Genomic DNA, 12328 nt, shown 5'->3' on the forward strand with positions numbered 1-12328 from the left:
AATTAATTTAACATATAATTAAAAACTCTACCCAATGATCCGGTTCGAGTTCTAGGCAGCGAACAAGAAAGACAAGGTCTCTGTTCTCGTGGCGCTTTATTCCTAATGGTGGAGACAGACGATAAACAAGAAACTAATAAATAAGCAAGATCATATCATTTTGGTAAATACTCTGATGGAAATAATGGGACGATGTGGAACAAAGTAACTAGACATGAGAGTGGGATGAGTGAGCTTCTTTATTTAGAAAGAGTTCTCAGAGAAGTCTTCTCTGAAGAGGTGACCTTTGAGCTGAGACCTGCAGATGAGAAGGAACCAGTACAAAAGCTCTACCTTGGCCAATGGAGCTGAAACCTGTATGACAAGTGTCACTCATACTGGTGAGGTTGGATAAGTAGACAAGAGCCAGACCATAGAGGGCCTTGCAGGCAGTGGTAATGAGTTTGATTAACTGCTAGTGCAGAAGGAAGACGTTGAATGAGAAACATGGGGATGATGGGCTCTGCTGTATGTTATCCAACTTGACGACTTGGGCTAAGGAGGCCGCAGCAGAGGCGAAAAGAAATAGATGGACTGGGGATATATTGAAGGCAGAAGGTGGGGCGGAGGGAGGCATTGACTACGTGTACCTTCCACCTCTGCTGTATGTACAGGGTCTCTGGGAGAGGAGGTGCCTGGAGGGGAAGGAGGTGTCTGGGGGGAAAGGAGGGTAACCTCATGGAGGGTGCAGGAAGAGCACTGAATTGGGAATCAGGACATCTGAGTCCAGTCCAGAGCACTTTCCACATCTGAGACATGGAGACTGGACTGGGTCATCTCTAACGGCCCTTCCAGCACTAGTATTCTTGGTCTGTGTCGATCGTTGGGGCAGCCAAATAGAGAAGTGTCCGAGGAGCTGTTATTGAGGCTGATTTCACAGAGCAACGGTCCAGGTCTCTATTTCCCTGGTTGCTGACCCTTGGATGATGTTAGGCCTTTCACCACCCCTTATCTGCCCCACAGGGATGTTGGCCAAGCCCACTCAGCAGGCAGCTGATCAGCCCTGAAGGCCTGGTCCCTGAAGTCTATCACTTCTCTGAGGGCTGAAATTGGAACTAGAAGTGACTTCCCAGCCTATTATGGTCTGATGGGAAGGGTAGTGGGACCTCTGCCTTGAATTGAACCACTCTTTTCTTCTGTCCATATTTGCTGATCTGCTGTCCCTGGGACGTTTCCCAGGAGATCCTCTAGCCCATTCCTTTGGGACACTCCCCTGTGTCAATCCACCCTGCCCTCTCCCACCAACCGCACCAACTATAAATTTCATCCTGGGAAGGAATTGGGCCTTGAAGGCTGTGTTATTCTTCTCTGCTGCATGACAAATCGACACAAATTTAGGGACTTCAAACAACACGCATTTATTAGCTTAAAGTTCTATAGGTCATAAGTGAGCACAGCATGGCTGGGTTTTCTGCTCAGGGTCTCACAAGGCTAAGATTAAGATGTTGCTGGGCTGTGGTCTCATCCAGAGTTCAGGGTCTTCTTTCAAGTTCACATAGTTGTGGCAGAATTCTGTTCCTTGCACTTGTAGGACTGAAGTCCCTGTTTCCTTGCTGGCTGTCAGATGCGGGGGCAGGGGGGCGCTCTCAGGTCTTAGAGACTCCCCACATTCCTTCCACATGGCCCCCTCCATTCTCAAAGCCAGCAATGGAGAATCTCCCTCAGGTTGAATCCCCTTCATGTGTGCAATCTCTGACTTCAGGGAGAGCTCAGTTCCTTCCAAGGGCTCCACTAAAAACGTCAGACTCACCGATAATCTCCCTTTCTTAAAGTCAGCTGTGCCATATAACACAACACAACCACAGGAGTAAAATTATGTCATATTCACAATCCCAGGGACTGTGCAGCATGTGTACATGGGAATGGGGGAAGGATCTTGGGGGGCATCTTATAATCCTGACTATCTCAAGGGCCAAGCAGGACTTTTTTGGTGAAGAGGGTTGGAGGTCATTCCTGGCAATCTGAGAACAAATCATCCAGTAAACTTAGAGTTCCTTTAGCCTTTTGGAAGCCCATAAAAGAATCTCATGGAAGGTTTGGACCCTCACCCTAGGAACATCACATCCTGTGTTGTCTATGATTGTAGAGTCCATGGTACCTTGAGCTCATTCAACATTTTCAGGTTGATAAACCCTGGGGCAGGGTGTGGGGAGGGATGTGGGTAGGGGTGAGGGCTAAACAGTGTGAGCTGGGTGTGTGGAGCTGCAGAGCTCCCTACCTTCAAGCTGCTGTGTGTTGGTCATGGGAAGGAAGTAAACTTGAGTTCCTTGGTATTGGCAACCATCATCAAAGTGACCTGTGCCAAGTGCCCTGTGCACAGATGTTGACACATTGTTTAGCAGCCTACACTTGTGGCAGGGCAGACCCCCCAGTGCAAAGTCTGCCCCTGGACAGGCTGCATCAGGGCTACAGCAAGCTCCCCCATGAACCCAAGTTGGGATGAGTCCCTGAGAATGAGATTAGGAAAGATGAAATGCAAGCGTGGTCTCTTGGGATCCTCCATGGGAATGCTGATATGGAAATGGGTAACTGAATCTCTTCAGGGACATCTAGGTGCTAAAGCTACTTTGGGACCAGAAAAGCGAATCCTAAGACTCAGGATCTTGCAGTATTGATCTCGCACTTCTTGGGGGAAGAGGGCAGGCCTGAGGCTGGAGTAGAAATGATGTGTCTCAGGTCTCCTTGCTCAAAGGCACTGGACACCAAGACCTCAAGCTTTTTTTTCCTGTTAAAAATCCAGGTCTACTGAGCACACTGTAGCTTGTGATACAAGGAGAGCATGTGCTGATCAGAGGGCCCAGGCCAGTGGGCCCCTTGTGGGTATAGGTCAAGCTAAATTGTGTCACTGGGACCAGATATAGACATTGGTGTCCTGAGAGTTTGATTGATGTGGGTTCAGCCCCAAATACCTTGATCACTTCTGGGCCTAGTAACATGAATATCTCATTTGTTGAGCAATAATTAAATGCCAGTTCCTGTGCTAAAGGCTGCATCAGTCAGGGATCTTAGTGCAGGCAAATGAAACTCTCCCTGGCTGATCTGAGTAGAAAAATGAATTCATTAAAAGGAAGTGGAGTGGTTCATAAAATTACAGGAAGGGCTACAGAACCACACTTGGGGCCAAAACCAGGCCACAGGACAGGTCTGGGGAGGACCCTACTGCCGCTGCTGCCATTTAGACCTTGTGGCTGGCATCGTGGGGCTTGGATCTTGGATCCATCTTCTAACACTGTGGCCCCTACAGCCCCAGGAGAGAGAGAGGTCTTCTTGGCCGCCTTTTTGGTCACTAGCTCCAGATTCAAAGACTTGAATGGATACTTCTATATGATAGAGTCTGGTCATTTGCCTTAGCTGTAATGGAGGTGGGAAACCTATTTGGCACTTTCATCTTCAATAATTAGAGGCCTGCTCCACACCAAGATCCATAGGAAGAGGAATTCCAGAAACCTCAGGAAGGTGGGGAGGGAGCAGGCAGCTCACAGCATGTCCACTACACATGCATTATCTCTTTCGTACCTCTGACTACCTAGTGAGGTAGGTGTTGTTATCCGCACTTTATGAATAATGGTAATGAGGTACAGAGAGGTTAAAGAACTTGTTCAGGATCACACACTATCAAGTGGTAGACACTAGATTCAAACCTGGACTGTCAGACTCCAGAAGCCCCACTTGCAGACACTGCTCAATACCTCCACTGTATGCTCATACGTGGAATTTCTAGGGTCGCTAAGCTGTGGATTGTGTGACAAAGGAGAGACTTCCCTTGGGATGGGAGCGCCTGAGCATCCAACTGGCCTCCAAGAATCAGCTCTGTCTTGTCATTGACTGTAGTAGCTCTGTCCAACATGCAAAGTGGTCCTGCAGGGAGGGCCTAGGAATGAGAGTGAGCAGAACCCAGCTCAAAGCTTCTGTCTGTGTTCTTGCTGAATGTATTTCCCTGACTTCTGGTTCTGTCTCCTTAAGTCAGTGGCTACAGAGGAAGGATATTTCCATTCCTTGGCTTAAGATGGGTTGTATTCTTCCCTGATTGTCCCTCTCCTTTCCAATGTGTACACTGTGAACTTTGGTTATGAAGGAAAGGACACTGTCCTGTGCATGTGCCAAGGTCACCCCACCTACACACCTTTGTTCCTGCTATTCCTTCCACCTGGAATGCCCCTGTTTCCTTCCCTTCTATTCACCACCAATCCATCCAGATGAGAGTCAGCTCTCTATTTCCATGGAGCTTTCATTTCTACAAGCTGTAAAGCAGTACGCAACTTTGTAAAAGTGTTCTTACTTACAGGTACTTTTGTTTCCAAAGGAGAATCTCCAAAGACTGTAAATGATCGACGATATGAGCACTTTTAATTTTAATAGATATTGGCAGATTCATTTCCAAAATTTCTGTGGCAGTTCACATTCCCACCAGTAAAGCAGGAGAGCTGTGCATCTTGGAAAATCTCCCAAGGAGATTTTGAACTGCAGCCCAGGATAAGAACCAATGGCTCAGAACTATCTCAAAATGGCCCCTACTTTCCTAAAAGGGGTGACAAGAGAGAGGCTGGGGGCGAATGAGTGGGTTCCCCAGGGAAGTGAAGAAATGATTCTTATCAGCCCTCCTATCTCCCTCAGGCTGTGGCACACCCTCCTTCCTCTGGGGAGCTTCCTCCAAGGCCCCTGTATAAAATGTCACTGTGAGATGAAGCGAAGGAGGATCTGAGCTTTGGGAATTCCTCAGGACCCAGGAAGACTTCTTGGCAGGTAAGTGCTTTCTCTGTTGTAGTGGAGCTGGTTCCAAGTAAATGTTCAATTGCCTGGGAGGTGCCTGGCCTGGTCTGAGATGTTCTGGAGAGCTGGCTAGGATTGTGTGTGGCTTTCAGGTTGCATGGGCGACAGCAGTGACAGCAATTCTCATCCTCTGCCTTTCACATTCCTTCTGAGGTGTGTGAAAGCTCTCCTTGGCTGGAGAAGGCAGATGCACATGTGGCTTTTTGAGCTTTGAGGAGGGAACCCATTTTCTAAGTGCTGTGTGTTCCTAGGAAGGCCAATAATCATTGTTTCTTGATGATCTTTGTTTCGTAGACTCTGAGGGGCCCATTAAGCACAAACAAATAAAAGTAATATTCCATTCTTCACATTCAGATCCACAGGAAAACCAAACTTGGCAGTCTCTCATGGTCTGCTTCATTCTATTCAGAAAGAGGTCCTAGCATCCTGGAGCATCACGGGCTGGGCTCAGCATTAGCTTTTCTGGCCCATCCTGACTTCTCTTCATGCCTACTCTTTCTCCACCTCACACCCAAGGTCCCATAACGGTGTGGCTGTGGTGTGTGTGTGTGTGTGTGTGTGTGTATGACAAACTGTGTTCTCCATTGCAGGACAAAGCCAAGATGAGACTTCCCCTACTTCTGGTTCTTCTATTTGGGGCAGTTTCAGCTCTTCATCTGAGTAAGTCTCTTTGGCCTTCAGTCTTTCTTTCTCTCCTTTTCTCTTTTCCACGGTACATAGGGTCAGAGTCACAAAGCCACCTCCTTCTCTGGCCATCTCCTATTTCAGAATCTCTGCATTTAAAGGAGCAGAGACTCTCGAGCCTGGAGTTAAAGGGACTCCTCAGGGTATCTGTATATCTGCAGTCTTGGTTCTACTATGACATTCTCAATTTTTTCCTTTCTACATAATGCTAGTGATGATCACAATAATGGCTTCCTTTCACTTTGAGCTCACTGAGTGTACTGGGCTAAGCATTTTCTATGCATCATCTCCTTGAATCCTCATAACATCCCCATGAGGAATGTAGTAGTGTATACCCATATCACAAACGAATCAAAGCTAGTAGATGATGGATTTGGTACCCAAACCTACAACTGCCTGATGCTAGGTCCTTGCTCTTCACACCATGACCTCATACGGGAGGATGGGTTGTCCTCCTGGAGGCTTGGTTCCAGGTTCCTCTGTTTCCAAAGCTGAGCACCCTGGTGCCTAAGGGCGAGGTGGGAACTGTCCGCGGTGCTGAGGAGGAACAGGGAAAGATGTGAGGGAGGAGTATTTGACCTTTCTCTCTGCCAGGGACTGAAACGTCCAACTTTGAGAACACCTTGGGAGAGGAGACCCTACCTCAGGATGGGGAGATGCCCAAACGTGTGGCAATAGAGGCTGCTGTGGAGGAACTGATGTTGCCAGAGGAAGAGGAGGAAGGGTGCTCTGGAAGTGAAGACGCCCCTGAGGAAGAGGGGGCTGTCCAGTCTGTCTCAGCCCTAGGTGAGGTGGACAAGGATTTTCAGTGCCCTAAGGAAGAAGATACAGTAAAACTGGTGGGCATCCCTGGATGCAAGACCTGCGGCTTAGTTCTTGTGAAGAAGGCGAGGAGGTTTAAGAAAGCTCAGGTGAGTGGCCTTTGGCTGAGGCTGAGGCCTGGGGTGGGGAAGAGGGCAGGGAGGGCATGTCTCCAGCCTCTATGTCACTGGTTGTTTTCCTCACTGAGGACTCTGGGGGTGTCAGCAGGGGCTGAGCACTGCAGAGGTGTTAGAGATGGGTAAGAGGGGAAAGAGGTAACTGTGGAGACTTAGAGTCCCTGGGCTAAGGTCATGTGAATTCCTGTGAGAGGTCGCTACATTTTCCCTTTTATCCCGCCTTGTAGTATATTTGCCGGAGGTGCTACCGGGGCAACCTTGTCTCCATCCACAACCGCCACTTTAACAACCGCGTCTGGCGCTCAGTCAGAGGCATCAACCGGGCTCAAGTCTGGATTGGAGGCGCAGTCACACGCGCAGTAAGAGTGGTCCCAGCTCTAAGTGGGGAGCCCCTCCTGACCCCAGTCAGTGCTCAGCTTGCTTTAGATTTGTCTTTGCTTCTGCTGTATGATCCCTTGAAGAATTAGGGATAGGTGGACACCTGGGCAAGACACCAAGGGGGCTGCCTAGGCATTGGGAACAGCCAAGGATTTAGAATGAGGAGGTTTGGGTTCAAGTTCTGCTCAGCCTCTGACCGTCTCTAGGATGGGGTTGAAACTCTCGTCCCACACCTTGTTAGGGCCAGAAGGAAGAGTGTGTCACAGGGATGCATAGAATGTGATGGTGATGGTCACTGTGGATCAACATTTCGGTTCACACAGTGTCCATCATGGTCCAGCAGTCAAGGCAAATGCCTGGAGGGCAGCAGGAGGACCAGACAGGGACAGTTCCACCTCTGACTACCTGCCTTCCCTTTGCCTCAAGCTCCAGCCCACCTTCTCCCCTCCTCTCTCCTCTAGGGTCGCTGCAGGCGCTTCTACTGGATGGACGGGAGTGCCTGGAACTTTTGGTACTGGGCTCGCGGCCAGCCTGCTGCCCGTGGTGGCCACTGTGTGTCCATGTATACCCGAGGTGAGGTGGGAGTGGGGATGAAAGAGGAAAAGGTCTGGGAGATAGGAGGGGATCGTGGAGGAGGTGCTGGGAACTGCTGGACCCTCCGAGGGAGAGGCCTCCTGTAACTGTAAACTTCATCTCCACTGGAGTGTGGGGTGGGGAGGGGGAAAGACCCAACTGGGGCTGAGTCAGAGGAAACAAGAGGCTGAAGGCCCCTCTCTGTTCTGCCTTCACAGGAGGCCGCTGGAGACGATCTTGTTGCAACAGGTCGCTCCCATTCATCTGTTACCACTGAGCTGGACCCAGCCAGGAGTTCAAAGCCGCCTCTCCTGGGCTGCTGCCTCCCCTCCCTTGGCTGCTGCCCCTTCCTCCATCCCCCACCCCCGCCCAGCAATAAAATTGCTTTCTTGAAACTGATTTCTTTTTCCTCTCATCATTGACCCACTCTGCTTAGCCCCACTCACGAACTTTCTGCCCTATAATGACTCCCCACTCCACTGTCTGTCATGAAATTTAGTACTCTCAAGGAGGATGGAACATGGGGTGGAGTCCGTGGGGTCTTCCTGAAGACAGAAGAATGAGCTTGGCTAGCTCTTCCTAGCACGCCCAATTACCGGGCACCTGTGTACAGGTGCTGCCAGGACCCCACCGAACTCTCTCGAACCTTTCAAGGTGGACACTCAATGTACTGGCCTTTTTTCTCCACTATAGACTGTGGTTGCCTTAAAGTATAAGGAAAGGAACATGTCCTGGGAACAGTTGACACCTCTCAGGAGTGGGCGTATGAGCACCCCAGTCCTTGCCCCTCAGGTGGAATATTCTAAAGCGTGTACTAGGCACTGTTTCCCAGGGGGATTAACTTCCAGTTCCCACTGAGGTAGCTGGCTTTACAACACACGTTTTCTTGTGAATTCTTCTCCTCCCTACCAGCGCCCTTGCACTTCCCAAATAAATTTGCACACAAATCCTTGTCTCATGGTCTGCTGCTGGGGAAACCTAATATCAGACAACCTGCTATATGTTTAACTCTTTATAAGGCCTGGGAATGCAATAGGACACAGCTCCCTGCCGTTCGGGAACATAGTTATTTATAACACAAGCACAACAATATCTACTAATTGTTACCGCTTATTGCATACCCACAAAGTACCCCATGCTGTGGTAGCCACCTTACATAGATTATCTTGTGTGATCAATAATTATTATCCCATTTTACAGAGCCAGGCTCAGAGAAGTTATGACCCATTAAAAGATTTGCCCGAGGCTGTACATCTAAACGTGATGAATGATGTGATTTGACTATCTGCTCCAGACCATGTTCTTTTAACGGTTGTGATTCCATGGCTGGAAGCATTGTCTGCTATTCCCTCCAGGACATGATCAGATGGGGATGCAATAGGGAGGCACGATGGACTCTATTACCCTTCAGTTCATGTTGGGGCATAGGACTACAACCTAGCTGGAGATGAGGGCATCCCAATCAGAAGTGAAGAAGGAAGGCATTCTGAACCCTCTCTTCACTAGAGAGATGAGCCAAAACTGAGGATTCAACACCCTGAAGCCCCTCTCCTCCAGGCCCCCTCAAATTCAGAGAATTACAGAAGGGACCAGGGTCACAGAGAGAGGTAAATCAAGACCTTTCATTTTTTGAGTATGGCCCAGATAGGAGAAGCTACTTGCTCAAGGTTGCACAGTAAGTTGAGAAAGAGATCAAAATCAAACTTAGGTCCATTGTAATATTGTAACTGTTCCATGATAGTCTGTTGATTTCAAAGACGGTGGAATTCTGAAACATTATTAGGGATTCAGCCCTGTTCTGGGTGCTATGGAGGATGCAGCTGAAGTAGAACTTTCACTCCTTGCCCTCATGGACTTAATATTCTGGTGTGGGAAGGCATTTGCTTCCCTTTATTCCTGTATTAACAATAAAGAATAACAAAATCTCCCATTTATTAAGCATTTACTAGGTGCCAGGCTCTGCGCTAAGTGGTAGGTGGAGTTCCCCATAAATCTCTTCTGTTGGGGGTGTGTGTTGTGGCAGAAGTGTGACTTCCAGTTCATGGAGAGCCCCATGAGGGGTTAATGTCAACAGCGAGGCATGAAGGAGATGTCTGGGCTCCTGGTAATATTCTGTATCTTGATGTGGGCACAGTTATGGGGGCGCATTCAGTCTATAAAAATTCCCTGAGCACTCTACCCTACTTGACAAAATGCACGTTATAGATCCACAAAAAAATGAAAATAATGAAATAAGGGAACTGGCTGTACATTCAAAATATGGGTTTCTGTGTTCGTTTTTCCTTTCCAAAAAGATATTGACTAAGCTCTGTGACATTAAGATTGTGACTTTACAACTGAAGCCCTGGAGTTCCTTACATCGTGTAAAGTGCAGAGCTCAATCAACACTCAGGGCTTATTTGTGGATTAGCGTCACAGTTCTAGGCCTGGTTTCACGAAAAGGGCTACTCCCAACCTCATGGGCCAGGCACTGTTCCGAGAGCTTTACTGAAGCTGATCTCATTAGAGGTCAGCTCTGTCATTAGCCTCAGTTTACGGATGAGAAACCCGAGATATGGGGGGCTGACTTTGGAACACGTGATTTCATTACACATCACACAAAACTGCCTCTCAATATGGCGAGACACATCTTCTGCATAATATGAGGCTGGACTGAATCTCAAGAGGCAGAGTTTGAAACCCCTATGAACATAAATGCAAACAGGAAGCCAGAGACTTGGAATTTCACAGATGTTGAAAAGATTGGCAACATTGGCTAGAGTGTCTGGAGGTAACACATTTGGGCGTGTCAAAGAAAGCAAGGATGGGGGAGTCGGACAAACTAGGGTCTGATGTGCCACTTCTTATGAGTTGTGTGGACTTGGGCGAGGCACTTAACCTCTGTGAGCCTTTGCAGTAGATATTAAGAGTAGAGATGGCAATACCTAATTTTTAGGATGATTTTCAAGATTAATTAAGTAGGATAATCGATGTAAAAGCCCTAATGAAGCATAATGTGTGGTCCGTGGTGGACCTTCAAAAATGTTATTTCGAGTTTTAAATTAGACAGGCATTACTGGTCACTGAGGAAGCCATTGGAATATCTTTGCCCTGAGTTCGTGTGCAAAGAAAAGGGGATCAATGCAGAGGAGAGGCAAGCTGTAGAGAAGGGAGGTCAGTGAGAGGAGACAGAGAGAATGCAGTCATGGGTGGGTGAGGAACTGTTTCTGCATTTAGGTCCATCTCTACTTGCTGTGTGATCTTGGGCACCTTGTTTAAGCTCTCTGAGATGGCATTTCCTCATCTGTAAAACAGGGCCATTGAAATTAAACAATGCTTATCGTGGTGCTGGTTCATGAGAGTAGTCAACCTTATTGATCAACCCAACCACTGAGTGAAATGGTGCCCCTGGCCTGGATCCCAGAATGGGGGAGAACAATGAGGAGGAGGTCTAGTCCTCTACCTCCCTCCCCTATTAAGAGGTCTCAAGCTTGAAATCCAGAGACCAGGATTTTCAGGCCTTGGAATTGGTCAATGGCCCCCAGTTAGGTACGTAAGCTGAGGGTCTGGTCTGTTGGGCCGGGAAGATAACAGCCAAGACCGTTACTCTGCAATCAGGCCCAGAAGTGACTGCTCAGATACTTCTCCATTTGTATGTCCCTTGGAAGAGCAGAGGAGAGGAAGGAATCCAGGCTTTTTCACCCTCCGGGCTACCTGTTCCTGGCGCCCTGGGCTACTTGTACCTGTCCCGGAGGGCTGGGCTGGAGTCTGAGGAAAGCCAGTATGTCACAGAGTTGAGTCACCCACCCAAACACGTGAACTAGCTCTTGGCAGTGACATCCAGCAAAGTCAGGGCTCAGCACCTGCTGCCCTTTCTTTAGACTGTGGTAAATTTGGCTGGAGCTTGGTTGATGAAAGTTTGGATATCTTTGCATTCATTTCAATTTTCAAGAAAGATTGCATTAAAATATTATTTATTTGACTACCGAATTCTGTAGTGCTCCCTTAAATTTAGCATCTGAGGCGAGTGCTTCACTCACTTCTCCCTAGTCCTGACCCTGTGGTGACAGAGGGCTCACGGGAGATGGAGAGTGGGATGGGGTGGGGAGGCTGGTCCACCAAAGTCTGAATGACACTGCATGAAGCTTTGCATTCCAGCTGTTGCCACCGTGCCAAAGGATATGACCTGAGGTTGGACAAAATGGCATATTCTAGGTCAGTGATCCTCAACTGGGGCATTTTTGTTCTCCAGAGGACATTTGGAAATGCATGGAGACATTTTTGATTGTCATGACTGGGAGACGTGTTATTGGACTCTAGTAGGTAGGGACCAGGGATGCTGCTAAACTTCCTACAATGCACAGGACAGCCCCCCACAGCAAAGAATTGACTCCAAATAGTGATGGTGCAAAGGTTGAGAACCTTGAACTAGATCCACAGCACAGAAGAAAGAGCACAGGCTTTTCACACATTAAAGGTGAGAAAGGGAGGGAGAGGGAGAAGGAGAGTGAGGAAAGGAGGGAGGGAGGCAGAGACAGAGAGACAGAGGTTTTAGAGCCAAAAAGACTTAGAAATCCCAGTTCTCCCACTTGCTGTGTAAACTGGGCAAGTTATCTTCCCTCTCTGAATCTCAGTTTTCATGTCTGTGAAGTAGGGATAATCATACATTCTCCTGGGAAGGTGAAGATTCAGGGACGAGATACATATAAAGTACCTGGTCTGGATAAGAGGTCATGGGGGCCAAGCCTCCTTTAACCTCCTACCTCCTCCACTCATGGTCTCCCTGCTCCCTGGATTCTCCACTTCATTTGCTGGCATATTGACCAGAGGAAGGCTGCTTCTGGCGTTAAGGAGTTGTGTTCAGACTGGGACTCTTGAGGGTTACTAATAATAGATTTGCCGGGACAGTAGACATCTGGGGTCTTCTTGGGCACACCAGGGTGTATGGGTACCCATATATGGCAGCA

General features: G+C 48.4%; 1 protein-coding gene across 1 annotated transcript; it reads left to right on the forward strand.

The window, feature by feature from the left end:
* The first annotated feature begins 4736 nt into the window (after positions 1-4736).
* LOC101395444 (bone marrow proteoglycan-like) lies at positions 4737-7684 on the forward strand. The gene is made up of 6 exons (XM_004437742.3): positions 4737-4782; positions 5400-5469; positions 6088-6404; positions 6659-6790; positions 7271-7382; positions 7601-7684. Exons 2-6 carry the CDS (start codon positions 5412-5414, stop codon positions 7657-7659), a joined length of 678 nt encoding a protein of 225 aa, XP_004437799.1. The 5' UTR covers positions 4737-4782; positions 5400-5411; the 3' UTR covers positions 7660-7684.
* Positions 7685-12328: the final 4644 nt, after the last annotated feature.

This window comes from Ceratotherium simum, chromosome 34 (genome assembly GCF_057802395.1).
Source record: "Ceratotherium simum simum isolate JZ-2026a chromosome 34, ASM5780239v1, whole genome shotgun sequence".
Classification (NCBI taxonomy): domain Eukaryota; kingdom Metazoa; phylum Chordata; class Mammalia; order Perissodactyla; family Rhinocerotidae; genus Ceratotherium; species Ceratotherium simum.